At 35.4% G+C, this 23,339-nt stretch overlaps 1 protein-coding gene across 8 annotated transcripts in view; it reads right to left on the bottom strand.

Annotated features, from left to right (window-relative positions):
- The window catches only part of CNTN5 (contactin 5), a 620,272-nt gene that overhangs the window by 125,154 nt on the left and 471,779 nt on the right, over positions 1 to 23,339 (bottom strand). For all 8 annotated transcript variants that reach the window (XM_032099222.1, XM_032099223.1, XM_032099228.1 and 5 more), the window contains 2 exons: positions 20,782 to 20,884; positions 6,069 to 6,250 (listed from right to left, as the gene is read on the bottom strand). In XM_032099222.1, the coding sequence (XP_031955113.1) occupies positions 6,069 to 6,250; positions 20,782 to 20,884 (285 nt within the window). The remainder of the gene's footprint in view (positions 1 to 6,068; positions 6,251 to 20,781; positions 20,885 to 23,339) is intronic.

Genomic DNA, 23,339 nt, shown 5'->3' with positions numbered 1-23,339 from the left:
AGCTTTTGGGTTTTCGTACTGCAGTCATATCACTTCGCATAGCACAGAGGATGATAGATGAAATTAATTAAGGATACTAAGTGTTGATTTAGGGTTTTTTGTTTGTTTTTTGTTGTTGCTGTTTGTTGTTTTTCCAAATCGTAGTGAATAAGTTGCTAAAAGGCCATCATTGCTAAAGGTATGTAAAATTCTGCTTGGTATGAATAGAAGTCCAGATCTGTCATAACAAAGTCTCTGCTGCAAATGACAGATAATTGATAATGTACTTAACCATGAGGAATTGAGTTTAGAAATAAATCTTTGAATCTAGCTGGCATTTGACAGGTCACCAATCAAGGATGTGAGAAGATATGAAAAGGCATGACAGGTGACTAACTGCTTCTAGCTTACATCTTGTGCATGGATTATAAAGAAAGAGAACGAGGCGTCTATCATTCCTAAGCAGGGAATAGTCTGCTTCAGAGTCCCAGACCAGACATTTGTCAGAAGTTGGAAACATATTATAAGAAGAATCACTCATTTCCTTTTTGGTAGAGGAAAACAGAGAGATTGACCCAGCCCCACTGCCAAATCCAAGACAAAAACTCTCTTCTTCCTTATTCTTCTCATTACAGTCAAGGAAATGCATGAAATTCTCTACATGTGCTCTGCTGTTCTAAATATCTTCTTTCTGAAGTCATAACAAAGGGTCCCACAAAAATCTGCAGAAAGAAACAGGTTTTGGGAGTTCCTGTTTATTTGTTGTCTGTTGTCCTAAAAATATAATTCAATTGCACTGCATAGTTGCTGTTCTCTTTTTGAGTGTTTCAATATGTGGAAAGGAAGCACGCTGAGAAGCAATTGTTTCCTTTGAAAACGACAACATTAATATGATTCTGGAAGAGGAGACAGTTGAATGTGTAACAAAAAAAGTCATAAAAGACAGCCAGTGGTACCATAAAATCATGCAGTTTCAAAGAGGAACTAAACTGTTCCTGTTTATATTTACTTATTTTCAGTATTTTGCTTTTCCGTAAATTCTACTCTTTGACCCAAAGCATATATAGTCTCACATTTCTGTGTTGAATTGAAGCTCATCATGAACCAGAGTGTCCAGAAATGACTATGCACATTTTTACACTGAAACAAAGCTGCCCCAAGCCTGGCCGCAGACTTGTCCTCTTCAGAACTGCTGTTCCCTACCTTTTGTCTGTGTCTGTCTTGTTAACACAATCGTGGCACAGGTTTTCTTCTGAAACTACAAACTTGCAAATCACAGTGGTATGACCGATAGGTCAGAACAACCTTTTTCCATTAGCTGAGGTATTTCTATGCTAGATTTTCTCCTCATAGCCTAAATGGCCTTTAGAGCCACATTTTTCAAGCTTGGACTTGCCATCAGTGAAGGCAATGACTCAGATTCCCACCCCTTTGAGAATAAAGTAGCAAAGCAATAGGTACATGTAGCTGGAATAGAGCTAAAAGCATGATTGAGAGAAATACTGTTCATCATTTTTTGACTTCTATTTCTCTCTCTATGTATTCCTTACTTTTTCATAGAGAATTCCCTCTCTGCTCATTAGCAAGGGCCACTCTCCATAAAATCATAACACTTGTTTTAAAATCCTATCAATACTTTAAAATTGAAGCATTTAACTGAATGTACAACTTATAACTCAATGTACCATTTTTGGGTCTTTTTTAAACAAATATATTTTAACATAACCCTGATAAAAGTGTATGCAAAGAAGACTTCATTCCATAATCACACTTTATTTTAATTAGAAAATTTAACCATATTTCAAAAGTAACAAGTCCTTTTCTTCTTCTTATAAATGTAACATTCATCTTAGGAAAAAACCAGGTGTCTTCCTGTTTTTTAATCTGTCCAGTGAACAGTTTTGGGGTCACTGGGAGAAGGATGCATTTTAGTATTCGGTAGTCCTTATGGGTGTTGTGCCAGAGCTTTACACAGTGCTTCTGAGACTTTAAAATCACCATCCAATCCTTGATTTATTGTATGCTGCCTTTCTGCATCTGCTTATTCAAGGATGTCAAAATGTTTTACAATTTAAATTGGCAATAAATCTGCAATCTTACAGGCTGGTTTTTAAATCTTCTATGAAAAATGAAATTAAGGTCCAGAAAATTCCAATTATTTCTCAAATTTTTAAACAACTTTTTGTCTTAGAGAAAATAAAACCAAAATTTTATATAGACAAATGACTTGAAATGATGTCCTAAAATGTGAATGAGTACAGAGTTTGCAGTGAAAAAAAAATTATTTTCCTGTATATGAGATTAATTGGGAAGAGTAAAGTAGGAGAAGCATATTGAGGAAGATAAGTGAGAAAGTTGAGATAGAAAATTTAAAATTAACGTACAATTTTGGCTACAAAATCTCTTCTTTTGCCAGTTTTACTGTGTGGCCTAATCTATAATAGCAGGAGTGGACTTTTTTCCTCATGCAGTTTTTATAAGGAAGTAATTAAAATAGATTTTAAAATCAGTATGGTCAGTTACACTGCATTACAAAATATTCCTGCCCTCAGCTGCTTGTTCCATTCTTGTGTTATGGCAAACCTCCCCTCCAGCTGTGAGGAGGGCACTGCTGTAGTGCAGGATGAGGGAACTGATACAACCAAAAGAAAGACGGCCAAAAAATGTGTTTCTATAGTCTCTTCACATCACCACCCCCTGCTGATCCTGGCACTAGTGAGTAGGTAACAGAAAAAATTCCAAAAATGTAAGAGTGAAAGAGGAGCAGGAATTGCACAAACCAGTGTTTACCATTGGGAAAATGCTACTAGCCAGAATTTGTGGAGAAACAAAAAGGTTAATGACAAGTATATCCACTCACATTTTAATTTTTGTGCTCTCTTCTATGAATCAATTTGAGCTTGAATAAAAATTCACAGAAACTTACAGGATGAGGAGATCACTTGGGGGAAAATCACACCTCTCAAAATAGGTTGCAATGCAGAAGAGGATGTCTGGCATTTTAAAAATGATATTTTTAATGCCTACAGCTGAATTTCTGCTAAGTGCTGAGACTACAATTTTGTGAAGTTGTCAGCATCCGAAACAGCACTTTCCGAACAACATTTGAATTGTCAGCTGCATCAGGCAGTCATGGTGTATCTGGATTGTAGCAGCAGGTAAGAAATGGGAAATCACTAGTTTGTGATTAAATGTGACTAGACAGGCAGACTGGGTGTCCTGGGCATTCTCCAAAATATTCTGTGGTGACCCAGATCAGATGCAACTGACAGAATGAAGAAGACTCAAACAGACAGCGAGTGAGTTCCTACAGAGATATGTAAATTGTGAGGCTGCGGTATGACACAGCTGGTCCTACAGACTGCTCTGAAATTTTACAAGAAACCTCTGGTGAAGAATGCCGGCCTACACCTGAATTTCTGAGCCAAAGTACTCGTTGTCACCTGGAGGAATAAGATGTCAGTGGAAAGACTGAGCCTACAAGTAAATAATTCATGTTGACAGTTGTTACGAACAAAAGGTACAGCAGAAGAGGCCATTTCAGATAATGCCCCCAAATCCTGCAACATCAGCTGTCAGCAAAGGAAGCTGAGAACTTTGTGAAGTAACATTTGGCTAAATGTTGTGCTGGTAAATACCTTCTTACACAAACCCTCTCAACACCTCTGGAAAGAGTTGCCAAGTTTTGTGGGTCAGTGAGACACTAGTACTGTCTTCAGGATCATTGAAGGCTGTGGGTGGCTCCATGGGGGATTATTTTATCTTGAGGCCAAGGAAAGGCACTTGTAGGGGGCTAGTAAAGTCTGTTCTTCTTGTCCTGCTGTATTGGAGGTCACTGCTGGTATTGTCCATCTGAAAGCCCTCTGTAACCTTTTCAGACCTTGCTGCCTGCTAATGCAGATAGGTGAAAATATAATAGTCTCACATATCTGTTAATAGAGGAATGAGACAGTATGAAGTGAACTCTCTTCCTTAAACATTAAAGAAGTTGTCGTTATATTATTGCAAAAAAGACCAATGAGCTAAAATTGTGCTCTATCCCATAAAGGCAGAGACTCTAAGAATATAGTTCAGACAATGGTGAAGAATGAAAAATTCATATTTCTATCTAAACAGAACAGGAAAAAAAACTAACATTGTAAATATTTTCCATGGAGTACCATCTTTATTTCTGCTCAAAGCAAAAGGCCAATGAGAGATGAAGAACTGTGTAGAACACTACATCATGTTTGCTGTCATTTTATGCCAAAGATCTGCATGGTGCTCTTGAAGAAATCATTTCATTTTATAGCATCTTAGCTTCTCTCTTGAAGAGAACATTTTATATTCTTTTAACTCTGAAAGAGGGAAGCAGAGATAATTATAACACCTTTATAAGCTGCTTCGGCATCTAGTAGTTTCACAGCTCTAGAAAACAGTTAGGAAGTGTATCAGCTGGGATATACCTTATAATTCAAATTAAATTTTTTAATTTCTAACATTTTAAGAGACTTTGTAGAAAAAGACCAGCTGCTAAATTCCCCTGGCCCTCAGGTGCCTTGAAGGAGCTGATATATTTTCATGGGAGTAAATTACAGTAAGAATTTGAGAAATATCAGTGGGGTATTGGCAAAGTAGTAGGCATAGAGTCGGTGCTGGGCTTTGATTGCTGTTTTCAGCAAAAGTATTATAAAACCTTTGCTGCAAGTGCAAGATGACAAGTCTGAAATTAAATGAGCAGACTGTTGTCTTAACCATCACATAATTTTTCCAGCATGTAAAAAAAATCGAAGACGAAAACCTGCCCTGGGCTCTAGATGGGTGAGAATGGAAAGCAAGGAAAGAAGCATGATCCAGAGATATGCTGGTACTCACTAAAATCAACTGAGTTAAGATAAAGACATTGGAAAGTCAGAGGAGACAGAAAAATTGATTATGGACCTGAAAATATTTACATATGTGGAAAATAAATGAAATATAGGATGCCAGTCTATAGTTATTTGATGAAAGTGTGTAACAAAGGCAGAGAACTCTGTATAGTTAGTAATGGGGAGAAGGCATTAGGAGCCATGGGCTGAAATCAGGAAAAGAAAAAGAAAACTGATTAAGAAGAAAAACTCCTTCTTACACATATCCACCAACTTGAGGATCTATCTAAACTGTAGCAATTCAACTGGCTGTGATGTTAGAAGACAGAAAACAATTCAGTTTGAAAGATTTGTTGCATAACCTCCTGAAGCAGGCCTTTCCTGCTAAGTATTTAAGGTTTAGGGTTCATGGAATGATAGAAAGTAGTGTAGCTTTAATTGATTAAAAGTAGTGGGACTCAAGCTTACATGTGATATATGTCAAACTTGGACTTGTAAGTATTCATGGTATGTATTATATAGGCTTTTGTTTCTAGACTCTAGAATGCAGCAACAGTATAATATAGAATTCATGGGGTTTTAAAAATATTTTTATTTTTGGGGTTCCTTTTTTCTTTTCAATGTGAAGCATGGCTCAGTTTTACTTTCATGGTCACTCAAAAACTTTTTTTTGAGTCTTAGACAGAAAACGTTGAACACTTTGTGAAAATCATGGAAATCGTGCATGCAATTGAAAATTGAAAATTGAGAATTTTCTGCAAAAAACAAACCCTTCTTCAGCTCTCGCTCCAGTAAAATGACCATGACAAAGCGTACCCAAGTATGGCATAGGTAAAATGTTAATAAAAGTATGATAATAATCTTAAAACATCTCTAACATTGTTTTCTGATAGATATTTCATGTTTAGGTTGCATGTCATTGTTATATCAGGTGTAAAAGACATAGACTTTTAAAATTACAGCTATACTCTTTAATTAGAAAATGAAACAAAACAAATCCCATATGGAATTGTATTTAAGTCAGTTCTTCGAAGGAGTCAACATTATTTATGTTTCAGACTTTAATGCAATACTAAGGAATAAAAATATTTACTTTAATTTAATACTATTGTTGGTATATAGGGTATACTCAATATATCAAGGTATCTTGTTTCTACAGAACCTTGGAATGCTTCACGTGTAATCAAAGCCTTAAGCATGGACAAAGCAGTTCAGGATAATACTGTGTGCAGTTACACTTACTGTATACTTGTAGCTGTCCTCTGAAGACATTTCTTCCACGAGAGTTTTCAGCCTTACATTCATAAATTCCTGAGTCCTCTAGCTGCACATTAGGTATTTCAAGCACAGCTTGGGATTTTCTCAGACGGGCTTTACTTGGATTATGACCATTAACTTTCCTCCAAGAGATTGTTGGAACAGGGCTGAAATATTTAGTAAAATTAATGTTAACACTCTTTGACTATTGAGAATATAGATTCTGTTATCTGGTAGTTTAAACACTTAATAATCTAAGTAGCAATAAAATGTAATCACAATTAAGGTTCGTATAATGGTTGATATACCTCACTTTCTATAGGGAATCCTTGATAAATGGATTGCTACATGGAATGTGTCTCTTTCATCCACAAGGGAGGCTGTTTTTATTGAGATCAAGTAAATCACTTGAAATCACTCTCTAGAGTTACTTTAGCATTCTATGTTTCACTCCTGAATGCTTCCACTCGATAGGTCAAAGAAAATAACAACTTCAAAACTTGGATGGATTTAGCAAATTCTAACATACCCCAGTTTTCCTGCAATGATACTGCAGTGCAGATCAGTCAGTGAAAACATCTATCTAGGTGGGGAATTTCAATACCACACTTTCTTGGATAAATTAATATGACCAAAGGTCTGGAGAGTTTTTCTTACAATATTCTTCAAGTTACAAAACTGGTTGTGTAAGAAGACATATTAATGGCACTGCTGTTTCTGTCTCACAGCATTATGCTCTTGCTTGTGGAAGCAGAAGGGTCATTTACAATCATAGGAAAGAAATGGATTAGATAATGTTTGCACTCATAAAATTTTCTTTTTAGCCCAAACACTCATCAGACATTGTGCACCCAATGGGCCTTATGGTACAGACATACATTTTTCTAAATATGGCAGATATTTAAGAGGGAAAAAAAAGAAAGAAAGAGAACTGTTAAAAAAGATTTGATTGTGAGCTGAAAACCAGACTGCTTCAGGTACTCCACAAGAAGCTTGGAGGACACTATAACAGAAAATGGAACGTTTTGAAAAAAAATATTTTGTATTTATTTCAAGTCTAAGCTTAGATATAAACGCAAAATCTTGTGGCAGTTTAGATGAGGAAAAGTACTTCATAATAGTTAAAATTCAAATTCGAATTCATTTAGTTTAAATTCAAAAATGCTATGAATTTCAGTCATGATTTGCTGACTTTCACTTGCTGTAAGTGTATGAAATTTCATTAAGAATACCACCTTTCCCTCAGTATTTCAGGGTATCCAGTTTGAGACACAAAAAATAAGTATATGACGACCAAGTTCTGGTTATTCTTCAACCAGTTAGAATCAGGCTGTGAGTTACTGCAGTTGTACTCAAGCTTGCAGACAAGATGCTCCAAATTCTAGTGCTTTATAGAGATTAAGACAATCCCCAAATTGGTAGTTGATTATCAGAAGATTTGTCTAATTTTAACTCCTGAGTATCACATATCACTGAGTTTCATTGAGCCTATTAACATCATTACCTTACAAAACCACATATAGTCCAATATGGAATTCATTTTAATATACCAGAAAGAGAAAATTATTATTTCCCTTATCAGTTTGCTGCACTGATTAATTAACCTGATGAAATGAACTTTATTGTGAGTGTGTGTGTATTCACCTCTGAGACATGCTCCCTACAATATCTTGCTATCCTTGCAAAATGATCTTTTATCAGTGTCCCCCAGAGAAGAAATACATGTATGAAGCATTTCTTTGTTTCTTCTCGCTAAACAAAACAGGCTGATCTCTTTTCTTTCCAGTACTCCCATTATGCATATATTTTTCTTTTTACAGACATTTGTGGATCATGTGATGTGTGTGGATCATAGCTCATAAGACCTGTTTGGTTTATTTTTCCCCTCTATCACCACAGAAGCTGCATAGCTTTCTCATTTTTAACCTTAAATTATTTTCTTGATGACTGATTTCAAATTTTGGCGTCCTGTAGAGTTGGTTTGAGGACTCTTCTACAGCTTGTATGGTTGTAATTTACGAAGTTTGCTTCCTATTAGAAGTTATTTTACATAATTTTCAGTTAGAAGATTAAAAGAACTTCCCATTCCTATCTGATTCAAGTACTTCAATATGTTGACTTTTAAATGTGAAGGATAAATAGGATATTTCTTTCTGAGGCACTAATAAAAATTTCTGTCTTAGCCCCACTAGTTATGATATTCCTTTCACATCCTTAGCTACATATTTTGATTTGCTATACTTTAACAGCTATATCTATATATCAGATGTAGTACAAATAACAATCTTAGTTTCCTTTCCCCCCCTTCATTAGCCCTCGTATTTAATTTCTAATCACACACTTCATTCTGATATTTAAATTTAGACTCTTTCTTGAATGACTTGTGGAGAATTTTGCAAGTTTTCTGTTTGGCATTCAGCTTTAAGGGTTAAGTCCTTGTATGGTTGTCTTCTTCTTATAGGAAAATAATTATGTCATGATTGCTGTCTTCAAAACAGCCACCATGGGCAGATAAGGGTTTCATTGACCATTATTATTCAGAACACAGGTCCATGCAGGAACTCTTTATGTTGGTACAGTGTAATAGTACTCAGCAGCTGCTGCTTTAAGACTGAAATAGTGCAGATTGTAACACTGTAAGGGTGTTATGTTTGCTACCTATTGATGGTTAATTTGCCTTCAGCCCTGCTTCCACTAAAATCAGTGACAAAAATGCTTTTTCTCTATTGTTGTGGAGGAAAACAGGTTCTGATGAACAGAATTAGTAAAAGGAATTTTTTTGGTAGTGTGCATTTCTGAGAAAGAGTCAAGAGCTTATAAACCATGAAAATTGTCTCATTTAGCTCCTATGAGATTATTCTGAAATTCTTGTATTTGGAAAATTTCCTTTAAATTGTATTTAGCTAATTTTTTAAAATTTGCTTTTGTGTTTCCTGCAGCAAGCAAATGTGTATAACATGGCAAACACAGAGGAAACTGGTAGTCTGGGTCATATTTTAAAACAACTCATTTCTTCATCAGTATGAGGTAGTAAGTGGAATTTTTCAAGGAGATAAAGTTTCTTTAGCTGGGCAGATTTAATGATTTCAAAGGAAAGTACTCCCATATTACAAATCAGTATTTGCAGACAACTTGTGGTTCTGTTTAACGAAGCTTATTTTCCTTGCATAACTTACAAGTGACGCATGAATTTTACATCTGAAATAAAAATATATCTATACCTATTTCTCCTCTGTGACTTCTGTGAGAATGAAATGAAGCATGAGTGAGGATGTGAAAGAATAAAATTGTGTGACTGTTCTAGAAAACTCATAAAATCCACCATAAAAGCTAACTAACATATGTACACTTTTCATCTTTTTAAATGATCCATTTTTAAATGACAGCTTTTTGAAAAATAGAGCAACTGCAGAAGTATTTCTAGAATTAATATGAATTTAATGTAATAGCCATAATTATTGAATCTTATCACCATTATAATCCATTTTGATTTTGGTCTCAGCAGACATTTATGGGAACAGAGTTTCCTTGGTTATTGTAACCCTGTCCACATTCAACTCCTGTAACTAAATTGATTTGAGCTTCAGTTGAGTTCAAAGACAAGACTTCTCCTCACTTTTGGATAAAAATCTTCTGAATACTACTGGTAAACCTTAGTACCACCAAGAAAAACCCTACTTGAATTCATAAATACTATCATTAAACTTGTCATTAATCTAAATTGAAATAAAAACCCTAAGTGGTCACTGGTGAGTGTAATAGATATTACTGTGGGCTTGTACGCTTTGAATTTGAAGAAAATATGAGTTATAATTTTACCTTTGCATTTACAAGAGATTATAAGAGTCAGTTTTCAGCAGTATATTATTTGGGATTCCCAGCTGTTGAATTAGCTGGGAATTCTTCACAAGTTTCAATAAAATACAGAAATAAAAATGTTTTAAAAATTGGAAGCAATACTTCTTTCTTTTAATTTCATATGTGGGAGAATTTCATTACATTCCTAAAGCACATTTTTATTTTGGGAAAGGGATGAGGGAGAAATAAGAGTAATGTCTGAATTTTAAAATACCTTTTCCATGGATCTGAGCTCCTAGTATTTCAAGAATATATTAAATAGGAATGCATAGATTACTTTTTCTATATTTGGTTGGTACATATTGATGTGATATTTTGAAATATTTTATCTTCTACTGTAATTTCAATTCCTCTCCACATCATTTTTCTTTACCATGCATCACTGTTCTGAGCTGTGCCTTCAAACCCACAGGTTCACATCATAATACGTCTTGAAAAGCTCTGCATACCTATGGAGACTTTATTTTCTTATGCCTTCCTGTCTTGCACCTGTGCTTAATATCTTCTAATTATTACAGGATAATTATGAGGATTAAAATGTTGAGGACTACAATGAAATTCTCTCTGTCAGATGCTTTCCAGGAATGCCCATCAACCATTCACATCTACCTTTAGAATGTCCCATATAAATCTGTTCAGAGTTTTATGAGACACGATAACCACTTTTCCTTTCATTTGGTTATTAAAAGATACTTAGGAAAAGATATTCATGAAATATAGCAGCAGTGAATACGGTGATTTAAAAATTAAAAGAGAATAGAAGCAAATAGTGATGAGCTTGAAGCCAGTGTTCAGGAACAAGTCCAGGTCTGCAAGTCACTTCAAGAGACATCTATGATTGTGCTAAAAAAGTCTGCTGCATATATGAGTGTCATATATTAATTTTGGTGTGCTTTCCCACCACTGCTAGCTTGTTCTTTATGGCACAGAGCAAGGACAGTGCTTGCTTGGCTGTATATCCAGCTCCACATTTTCTTCACACTTTAAATTATGGCACGTTAGAGCATCTCTAGCATCTAAAATTGTGCCGTGTATAAAGATGATACATTATCTATAATGGTTTATTATTCACAGTGAATTATACTCCAGAATTTCTCTTTACTCTCTGATCAGAGCCTAAACTGCTGTCTCAATTTTGACACTTAACTATTTGATACCTAAACTTAGATAATGTAGCTGTCCAATATCCTGAGTTAGATGATATAACCGACAATTTTGGTGATTTAATTTTTTTTTTCAACATTCTTAAATTTGAGTTAATCATGAACAAATGAGTCACCTGATTAAGGTGTAATCAAATGAGAACAGAAGAACCACAATAGACAAGGTGTTGGTTTGACAAGTAGTGAGCAAAGAGGAAAAGTTATTCCACAACCTTTTCTGTTTGCATTTAAAAGTTAGGTAGTGGGGTTTACTCTTGATGAAATCACAACAGCATAGGTAAAAATTTAATACAAAAGAGCTGAACACCTCCTATGTATTCAGTGTTGTCCTCACTGCAAAATTCCATGTTATATTCAGGTCATCATAGTATAGTAGATGCTATTTTTATGGTGGGATTGAGGAGGTATTGAGCTATCATGTCTGTTTAAAAAATGATGGAAATAAGCTCTGTTTTTTCCTCAGTCATCCAGTAACCATTTTTTCTAGTCTCTGTATCACACCCTACCTCAGCACGTGGCTGGGGTCATTCTGAAGTGGACATTCTTCTAGAAAGTATTAAAGACATAACAGCAGGCAAATTATCACCAGCCTGTGACTTGATCAAGGCTGTTGAGAAGACAATCTGAAAAATCTTGAAAAGCAAAAGACATATATGATGTCTGCTGTGTTAGTATAGGGGATAATTTATGAAGAATCCATGATTTTAAGTTAGAGACAAATGCTTTGGAGAAGAAAATTTGTTTGAAATGATGACACGTGTTTGGCAAGTGTTCATACAGTAGAACTGTGTTTATTTGTTTTGTGTTAAAGCTATTTTATAATTGAAAATTTGTGTCATTTTTCTCTGTTCCAGACCTTGTCCAGGCAGAATTTCTGTAGCTGGCACATTAATCTAGGAATTCCTAACTGCTGTACAGATACAGCCAGCGTATGTGTACAGATCCAGGAGATCTAGAAGACTAGTTAGAATGAGTCCAGAAATCCCAAAAATCATGAAATACCATCAATCGTGCTGCAAATGTAAGCACAAATCCAGTGTGTCTGGAGAGTGCAAGATGTCTTTTGTGCTATAGTATAATATGCATTTATTTCTTTGTGGGAAATCCTGAAGAGAAACATAACAGTGGTAACTCTGGCGACCTACTCTCGACAAATGCTAGAATTTGTCTCCTTCTGATCCTTTCAGACTCTGACACAGAGAGAAAGCCTAAATATATGCTTCTGGATAGTAAGTTTGGAATGCAAAAAAAGTGCTTCTCCATTTTTAAACCTAAAACAAGGCTGTGCAAATTACTGAACACAGTTTCTAGTAACATTTATAAATTTTATTTGATGGTTCTGAGAGAGAAAGGGAAGGGATTGGTAATATTGCTTCTTCAAGAATGACATTCTACTGATGGGGACTTGCAGTTTGGTAGGATTTTTTCCCCTATTTCCTTATGTCATATGGTAAAAGCAATCAAATCTAATTTTTTAGATTTAGAGTGAAGCAGAATGAGGCCTGGGAGTGCTACTTGAGAGTTATCAAAGGATCTTTATTACATTGCTATGGATGACTGCAATATTTGTTACAGTATTATAAAGTCTATTCAAGAACAAGTCCACTTAAAAGAAGATAGAAATAAATCCAGCCTTTTATCCAAAATCCAATCTGGCTCTACCACCTTATAACATAAATACTTATTGAGCATGAAATAAAACTAACTTGACATTGATGAAGTCTTAGAAATATTTATTTGATATAAACAATATGTGCTATCAAAGGGGGGAAAAAAGGGAATCGTGGATCTATTTGTGTCATATAAACAAACTCAGCTTGAAGATGTCATGCTCATCTTTAAAAAGCTTCCTCTCTCTCATCACAAGTTTATCTTGAGGGGAAAGGACATCCTTACTTATAACACCAACAGATGTTCTGCAGAGAGTGTTCATTTCCCTGTTGCAATTGTTTTTTATTTGCAAACTTTAAAAGTGGCTTCCACACCTTCCAACTTTGGCATCTGATAGGAGAAACAAAAAATTTTTCCTGTAGTGAGAACTGGTGTGTAGGGACATGGAGTAACATGATACTTTGTCCTATGGAACTTAGAAACAGGTATTTCTATATCAGTTTTTGCATTGATTGTGCAGTTTCATTTTGGGCAAATAATTAAACCAGACTAATATTCTATGGCATGGTTTCTCTGTTTAAAAAAGAGAAAACAGATAATTCATGTCTCTGTGACCTGTAGATGAAAAATATAACATCATGCTGAAACTTGGTCTTGATGGTAGAGGCAAATTACTACCTGTGAACTTCTACACTGTGAACTAGCTTAAGGCTTGAAAATATTGATTTACTAGCATACGTTGTTCTCACAGTAACTCTCCTATATGTAGGAAAAATATTGACTATTTGAATTTTATATATATATATATACACATATATATACACATACCAGTGAAAATTATGCTCTATTCCCATGTTTATACCAAATAATACTCATCTGCTGCTTGCCGGCTTGACCATTCACTCATGTCAATGCCCCTGGGTTTCAGTATAGTGCAGTTAACAGAGGTTAACTTTAGGTTGGTTCTGAAATACTACCAGTGCATTAGCTCTGCTACTCTTTAGCATAACACCAGGGCTGAAGCAGGATGTGGATTCATGCTGATAACAAGAAGACTTAGGTTAGAAAAGAGTCTGATCCCAGAACAGAAATCCTCATGAGACCTTTTTTGACACTGGATTACTGGGAAGGGGTTGGGTTACAGGAACATCTTGTCTGGTTCTCTTGACAGTTTGTAACAGGAGATGCCTCCTGCCTGGTCTGGAGGAAGAATCTTGGAAGACCTGTTTGGAAACATTCAAGACCACTAGGTAATACTGGATTTGCCAAGATAAGCCAACAAGTGGATAGAAGTCAGAGAGAAATATATGGAAGACTTGGTTCATTGTTTTAACTGGTGGTCTGAAAGTAAAAAGCTTCATTTTACAGATATGAAAAGGAGAGAGGGTTGAGGTTAGTCCTTTGAAGTTAGGAAACAATGGTGCAACGGTGCAATGCTAGAATCTTCTATTCCCCTGTGTGGAGAGACCAGATGGATAACTGCATGTGCTAGATAGAGAAGTGTGCAACCTAGATCTCTGTTACTCATTATAAAATTATTGTTTGTGGACTTCTTGTTCCTGGCAAAATCACATATGATTATGTGGCAGAGGAAGAAAAGAAAGGAATCAGGTACTATGAAACCTCTGACCAAAGATGCATTCCTGGGTGCCTTTAACTTTCTTTTCTGAAACTGTTCTCTTCATCATTACATTATTTACTAGACACAGACCAGATCTCACTGAAACAGCCCTTTAAAATGTGGACTTGCAAAGTCTGTCTTTTTACACCTGCAGAATGATTTGTACTATCTAGAAACATGCTTCACAGCCATTACCCTGTGTCATTGGCTTAATGAGCCACACTAGCAAAAATAACTTCTTCAGAAACTTCATGCAATTCTCCACAGTTACAGTCAAATGTTCTTCACCAGACCACAAAGATTTTTTATTTGGCCACTCTGATCTTTGCTTAGGTATTATATTCACTTATCCAAACACATTGCTTTTATTTATGCATATTGAAAAATATTTAGTAAGTTCTCTCTACATAGATTAATAGAATGGTTTGAGTTGGAAGGAAGCAAAGATTATTGAGTTCCAGCCCCACTGACATGGACAGAGACACCTTCCTTTAGATCAGGTTGCTCAGAGCTCCATCCAACCTGGCCTTAAACACTTCCAGGATGATGCATCCACAACAAGTATGTAGTCTGTAATGAAAATATTGGTAGTGACATAAAACAAGTAATAGCATTTTTAATGAAAGCTTGAAGATCAATTAGGAAAGTCTGAAAAAAGAAAACCAGGCAAAGAAGGTAACAAGAAATACTATATTTAATGGATTTAAAACTTTGAGATATTTTTTAATCTGAATTGATTCAGAGTTCATTGTTTGAAGAGAACATTTTGAAAATTTCTTAGATTAAAAGTTACTAAATTTCATTAACTTGTGTGACTTAAACATGTGTAGCTTCACCTTCTTTTTATTTTATTTCATTTAGAAAATAAGATTTTTAAATGGACTACCAGGTGAGTTCTTGCAAGCCATACTACGAATGGGATGAATGTTTACAACTGAGCTATAATTCTCTTCCAAAGAAAGTTAACAGTAGTATTATTAAGGCAACATTAAATATGACAACATAACCAATACGTCTATCAAAAGAGCCTCATCATAATTCACTAATAAAAGAATGTAAATATTGTTAATTTATTCTTAGCATTAACTAAGTATATTTCAAACCAAAAACATAGTTTTGACATTACCAAAGTGAAATAACCTAGCATTTAAAAAGAAGGTTGGTCTATTACATGTATATTACTATTGAACAGAAAAAACACAAGCATAAAATAGTCTCTCAAAAATACAGAAAACCAAGCAAATAGGTCATAAGAAAATATTTCTTTCAGCACTGTTCTCTATTGATTCTTTTGATTCAAATATCTATGTTTTGATCTATGTGGTTAAAAAATAACTATAATACAAAAAAATGGATGCATAAAGCTTTTTTTTTTTTTTTTTTTTAAGGAAAACAGTCCTTTTGGCAGTCTACATGGCCCTTATTTTAAAAGCAAAGATTGAAGACTCTGGTAATCTACAATACTGCAATATTCCACATCCTGTAATTTGTTTTAATGAGGAATAAAATATGATTACTCACTCAAAATTGGCTGCTGGCACTTTCATAATACAAATTCTATTTTTTTTTTTGTCTGACTAGAGCCAGAAAACCAATGAAATGTGACTTTTATATGGAAAATAAAATAGAAGTCTGGTGTAATGCACAAACAAAAACGCACTAAGGAAAAGGCTGGAGTGTGAGGGTCAGAAAGGGTGTGTTCATTATACGCAATTTAGAATTAAAAAACCTGTGTGAAAGAGTGAGAGTCGAATTAGTTGAAATGGACACAAGAAGACAACTTAGAGTTATATGCCAGGAAGACTAATAAAGGGAAAAAAAGAAAGATATGTTTCTTACACTTGAATTTTTCTTGCTTTCCTCTGAGGCCAAGGGTTTGGGCTCATGGAAGAGGGCAGGAACTTAACAGCTTTTCATGCCACTTGGACAAATCAGTCCTGTATCATTGCTCAAACTATGAAAACTTGTTCATTTTCAGGCTTTTAAAAAAACTTTATATTTCCATCTGTGTCTGCTTTTAAGTCCTGTATTTAAGATAATATTGTTAAAATTACTTATGACACAAGTGTTCTCCAAAGTCAGGAAGTGCTGAAGGATGCTTAGATGGCTGTCACTGATGTGATTCAATAATGAATATGTCATATAGTGGGCATGGAATTTAGAGTCCTTTTGCATATCAACAGCATTAATTTCATCTCTTTCTAACAGGGAGCTAAATGAGACCATCAGAATTATTTCTTTGAATAAAGTACATGAAAAAAGAAATTAAAGAATGGACCAGTTGCCTCTAGGTGTTCTTGGAAGAAAAGTCAGTAATATTTGAGAGAACATTAAAATGGCAACCTGCTGTCACAGAAGGCAGTATCTGAGAAATTGCATTTCTGGAGCAGGAAAAGCCAGGAATGCTGAAATTTGTGCAAAAGTGTCAGGCAGGAAAACGAAATCTTCACCAGAACTTATCTGAAGAACAAGGTCATGATCTGTCTTCCTGATTTACGTAAAATGTCTAAGGTCTGATACTTAAATGAACATAGAAAATCAGGATTATCCGGACTACAAACAGAAACCTCATTACCCATTAGCTCATTTATTAGTTTTACAAAAAAATTAGCTTGTCTTTTTGAATAAGAGGAGACACAAGGAGTGAAAACTGTGTTACTCAGAAGCAAACATTAACACGCTGCTGATTAGAATTATTTTTATTAATTTAGATGTTTTGAAATCTTCCATTCAGATTTTTCTTCTCTTTTTCTTTTCAGTTATTTGATTATTTTAACAATGTTTAATGTAAATACTAATCAGGATGCAACAATTCTGCAAATTAAAATGATGTATTTCTGTTCTTGTGAAAAGTTTAAAATAAATAGAATATGTTAATACACTGTTATTGCCAGTGGTTTTTTTAGCACATTTTTTAAAAAAATATGATCCCATGTTATGTTAGGGAACAAACAAAAATTCAAGTATTTCTAATAGAAATTGCATAATTAAACGGGTGGCAGAAAATATATCCGTATGCTATATATAAGTACATACATGAAAGATACATGTAACTGAAACATAAGTTAGATGTGTAGGTAGATGTGTAGATGTGGCAGTGAATATGTCTATAAAAGCAACCTTGGGCCAGCATATATATCCAGCACAAAACATCACTAACTGCAACATGCCCACTCTGATATATAAGCAGTAAATTTTATTTGGTTCCTCTGTTTGTCACGTCTTCTGTTAAACCTCAGCAGTAAATCATTGATTTATGCAGTGGTTTCTTAGCCAATGACTGATGCTCATCATAAGCAGCATTATCTAGTACAAATAAGATAATCTTGAGATATTTCACTCTTGCATTACTTTGAATTCTTTAGCAACTACAAAGTCTATTTGTAAGCAGCATCAATAACATTTTCACTTGTAACTGAACCAGCTACATATTGCTTGGGTCAGAATAAAATCCTTCTCAGAGAATTTTTCTCTGTCAAGCAATCAAGATATTTGCCTTTTGTTTGAAGACAAAAGCCGCAGAGTTTGAATTTATTTAATTCTTTCAGCCATAGTGACTGGCAGTTCTAAATAAACACTGTTAATAAATGATTAATCTGTAACTAAAGACTAGGCTCTTCCTGGAATATTTGCCAAATGCCTACTTCAGGAAATCTCACTGGAATGTCTGTCATTCTTGCAATTATGGTGGAGAGAGCAGAGTGTTTCAGACAGCTAAATTAAAGCATGAAAAATCAGCAGCATGTTGGTTTTGAGATTGTAATAACCCCTGTGTTATTTACAATAAGAACTCAAAATATCAAGTTTCAAAATACTAAATAAAAAAGAAACAAATTAGTTGTTGATTCAGTTTAGTAAATGGGACCCATGGCAATCTAACAAGCAAAAACCCCTCTAACAAGGCATCAGGAATAAGAAACGGGGAAAAAAAAGAAAATTATGAAAGTGAATAGGAAATTTGATGCATTTCTACCTCTCACCTCAGCCTCCAGGTTTCAAATGGTGCCTGAAATGTCATTCATGTAATTATTACCATATCAGGTTGAAAGCAATTTCGGCTGAGCTGATTTGATTATGCATTAATGGCTGGGAAAAGATAAGGAATGTGCATGGTAAAAATACCTGCCCATTACAATAGCAGCAAATGGGGTCAAGTATCTTATTAGATAACCTTAAATTCCTTGACCATTCAGGTGGTTTTCATTTTTTGTTTATTAAAGATTAACACTAAATAAAAAGGAGGAAATAACCTAATCAAAGCCTTTCCTGTCAACTTCACCTTCATTTTTGAAAATGATTGAATCTTTTTGAGAGTTTACTGAATCTCATGGTGGTGAAGATGGAAGGTATCAGAAGCTCTGTTTCTTGCCTTTCAGTGATGGTTGCGAAGGACAATGTGTGTCATACCTCCTTTTCACTGGAAGGTTGACTTGTAATCTGTCAGCAACTGCAATTTAATTGCAGCAAAATGAAGAAAATAAGAAGTAATATGCTTCAGCCATAGCCAAGATTCTAAAAGGGCCTCGTTGCCAACTATTGACTTGACAGTGTCTCTGACAGGAGAGAGCCTGGAGCCATCAGCTTCTGCAGAACAGCCCTTTTACTCATTTATTTCAGCATCTCAGGGTATCTCTCCATTTATTGGTCTTCTGTCCTCTGTCACGTACCTCTTTCCTTATCTTTACTATATAAAACATAAGACTTGTGTTTTGCCCTACAAAAGTTCTTGCCTCACATTTGTTTTCTAAACTACTTCTTACTTTTTTCTTGGGAATGAATTTGCAAAAGCTGCAGTCACTAATGGCTCCCTCTATGTGGCCTATGGTCTCCCAGCTTTTGTTTGGACTAGTTTGGCTATGTCCTGTTTCTTCATCAACTTCACTGAACCCAAATAGATACAACTGAAAAACTTTGTCAGAATTTATCTTTAATTATTTTTGTATACTTTCTGTTGACCTGCACACTGAGAGCATCTCAATATTGGTCAAACATGAAAAACGAGCAAGAAGGGAGTAAGTTTCAGACATATATCATCCAGTCAGTAATTAGGAACTGTTAAGAGAAAAATCTGAACAGAAAAAATCCAGTGACCAGTGACACATGAAGGTCAGAAAGACTATAAAAACATTTAAAAAGCCCTCTCAGGTAATAGAGACAGGCTTTGAAAAGTCACTTTGGAAAACCAGACCTGCCAAGCAAGCTGGAGGAATGATCCTCAGGAAAACAGACTATTGTCTTAAAACTCCGAACCTCTTATGTTTTGTTCCTCCTTAGGTAAATAAGTTAGAAGAATTGGTGTGTAAGATACAGTATTTCTCAGACTAACTCTTTTATGGAGCTCCTCCAAAGGAGTTACAAAGACAAATCCTTCCCTTATTTTTAATCAAGGCCAGGCTGTAAGAAACTTGTATGTGTCTTGATAAGCCATGAACTATAAAAGCAAGCAGTATATATGATATTTAGCAGCATAACTTTGGAGACTAGGGGCAAGATGTCCAAAAGGAACACTGTTATGAAAAGGAACTGAAAAGCATTCAATACAGTGGCATTTTTTTTCAACACACCACACAGAATTTGATGAGGTATCTTGGAAAGAATCCTACCTGATATAATTTTTATATGTCTCTAGAGAAACATCACTGAAGGAACATCTGTTTTTAGCAGCATATATGTGAAGAAGAAAGAATTTCTTTGAATCACTACAATTGACTGTCAGTTCTGTCTGGCTGTATATTAACCTTCCCAACCTTTTTCTTGGGAAGAATCATAATAGTAACTTGAGTAGTTGATAGTAACCACCACCACAAAACTGAAATGTTATCAATTTCATCCTATATTCTGTAATCTGAATACTGTGTAGAAGTAATAGGTACAGTTTCTCACACCTTTTTCTCCCTAAACTCTCTTATCAACAAACATCTAAAAACCCCTTGACATAAATAGTAAACATCCATTCTGTGCTAGTGCTCTCATGTCAAGTAGAAACTAGAGAGTAGGCACTGCCACAAAGTGACTTAGGACATGATTAAGATATTCTGCTCATAGCTTCATGTATAAATTATGCACATGGGGGAGGGGAAAAAACTCTACTAATGTTTGTTTATTCTCAAAATATGATATTTTGACAGAACAAACTCTAATTTACTGGTTTATAGTATCCCAGTGAACAAATGGGTGTGAGTCTGATAAAATTTCAGTTAAAAAACCTTTCCTCTTTTTGTTTACTTTTCATTTTGACAGAGAGTCTTTTAACTTGACTGAATTCCTGACCACAGAAATGGCTGGGCAGGGAGTTCATAATTAGCTAGTTAGTCAACTGGTTATTTTGAGAGTGCAGTAAGCACTGTCTGTAAAAATAAAATCCAGCAAAATAATGAAACCACAAATTAGGCATGTCTCATCTTAATAAACAATGGTGTCTAATTATGAAAGAATCTGTACTTACTTTCCAAGTGCAAAACACTCCATCCTTACAGTAGTTCCTCTTGCAGCTGTAACTGTGTAAGGAAAATGGACTTCAATTTTTGGTTCATATTCTCCCATCACACCTGGAAAATAAAGAATGTTTAAAATATGAAATGTTGTGGGGTATTCCCAGTCCCTGCCCTGGAGGGAGGCCTGCTGATAAGGAGATTGCATAACCTCCCAGCAGCATCCCCTTGGAAAAGGCAGAACTTTTTGATTGAGGTGAGAGAAAACAAGAACCATGATCCTCTGGGAGACCCTATGTAGATTCCTTGTAACCCATTGGCTTCTACCCTCTCACACCCACCCTTGTACCCCTATAAGGTCTACCCTTCTCCCCCTTTGAGTTCTGAGAGCTCGTCCCTGGCCTCCCCTTCGCGGGGTGCAGGCTAATAGGGCTGCCTCATGTGGAACTGCTCTACGAGCCTCCCGTCTCTCCTCCCGGTCCAGCCTGGGGTTTGCCTCGCAGAACAAGAGCTGAAATCACTCTTGCTGAATCACTAAAGGGCTGACAGCCTGCTGAGACAGGCAGCCTTTCTGCAGAGGCATCCCCGGCAGCTGCGGGAACGCCGCAGACCTCTGGAAGACTGTCCCTTGTGGGGCGCTCTCTCTGGATCCGTCACGGCTTCCTGGGTCTGAGCCACAGACACCAACCCAGCCGTCATAAAATATCATCAGTTTTCCATTATCACAGAAAGACCTGTGGCTTGCTTTTTGAATCTGCCCGGTAGTAAAGCTGGTAATTGATGGAGATCGCCTTGTTTGATCTGATATGCTGTGCTCAGGTCCAGTATATATATATATATACTAAAATGCTCTATAGTTTACCAGAAGCAGAACAGTGAGCTTAAAAAAACGATTTTTTTCAAACTTGGGTTAATATTGAAATTTTCAAAGATTAAAGTGGGAAATCAATAGAAGAGTGAGAATTTTCATAGACCAAATCTTTGTTTACCAGCACAGTGACAATTATGAAAAAAAACCCAACATATCATGCTGTGTTTGACTGAGGACCTCCTAAGCTCAGTGAAAAATCCTCAAATTGTGTAGGAGCATTTGTGCACACAGATACAAACACAGATACGTAAACATGCAAAACTCAGCTATGTCATTTTCAGTGAGACTTTTAATTTGGGAGATGATTCTGTTTTTCAGGACAACACTTTAAGTACAGCAAGATAGCATTCCAGGAAATGGGAGAGCATTCAGGAATGGGAAAATATAAAAATGGAAATAAATAGAGTTATCTTGGATTTGCTGTAGAGTGATTGACAGCTTTGAAGAATCACAAGACCTTAGGAAATGGGAAATCAGTAGGGAAATGGAGGTATGTTTTATAAGGTGAGGTGAGACATTTGTATTTGATGCCACTTGGAGGAAATATCATAATCAGCATGGCAGGAGAAGAATATGACTCTAACAGCTGTGTTTGGTTAGATGGAAGTTGGGCTACAGGGGTAGGAAATTGGAACAAAAGCTATATTTAACAAAGTAAGACTTTTTCAGATTTTTAGATGAGTAAAACTGAATAAAATCTGGCTTGTTGAAAAAGTAGCAACAAGACAAGTCTAATCTAAATCTATAAAAATCAGTGAAGATTCTCAAAAAAAATCTAAAGCAAGCAAATAGGAACAAGAAACATAAAGGAAGGAGAGAAAAGAGATTTCTTACGCAGGAAAGAAAAGAAGTGAGTGTAAGAAGAAATGTGGAAGTAGAGAGGTATGAGATCTACAGCTGAGAGAAGACCAGCTGGCAGATGGGTGGAAAAACAACCCACGACCTATTAGAGCAAAAACCAAAACATAAGGCTGAAATTGTAAAACACATATTCCTAGTCCTTCAAATGTTCCTTATGGGGCTCAGGAGTTTCCACTGGGGCTGTGCTCTCATTTTCCCACTGTCACACAGGCTCCTGAAGCTTGGTTCTGGGAGGAAGTCTGAGCATATATGCATTTGAACATTTCATTAGGGGCTTAAGTCTAGTTAAAAAATCTAAATGTGTCTGATAAGTTAATCAAGTAACAGAAGAAGAAAGCATAAAATGCTTTCATTTCAAATAATGTGATTCTATAAATTATGTGGCTTTATAGGTAGCAGACTTATTTTTAAAAAACATAATCCTGCAAGCATTATATATGCCAGCAATACTGACCCATTTCCTGCAAGACATAACTAAATCAGTATTTTGATATTGCTTTATGAACCTTTTATTTTTATAGGAAAAAAAAAAGAAAACCCAACATGTATGTCCTGGGTATTAAAATAAAACCAGGCTATCAAAAAATGGTAGTCAATTAAAATTTTCCTCTAGCCCAGACTGAAATGATTGCTAGTATAGTATGTCACAAAAATGTATCCCCACTGGCTTGTTACACATCAATAAATTTAATAATTTAGTTACACTCCTTGTGTAACTGTCTTTTATTTTCTTCTGAAATTTTTTTATGATTATGAATACTAATTTCTGATTCATCTCAGTTAAACAATTACATGGGTTTACAGGATATCTATAATACCTCCTTTTAAATATATCTTTTA

This window comes from Corvus moneduloides, chromosome 2 (genome assembly GCF_009650955.1).
Source record: "Corvus moneduloides isolate bCorMon1 chromosome 2, bCorMon1.pri, whole genome shotgun sequence".
NCBI classification, from domain to species: Eukaryota; Metazoa; Chordata; class Aves; order Passeriformes; family Corvidae; genus Corvus; species Corvus moneduloides.
The sequence above is the reverse complement of the archived record's forward strand: the minus strand, read 5'-3'. Positions and strand labels throughout refer to the sequence as shown.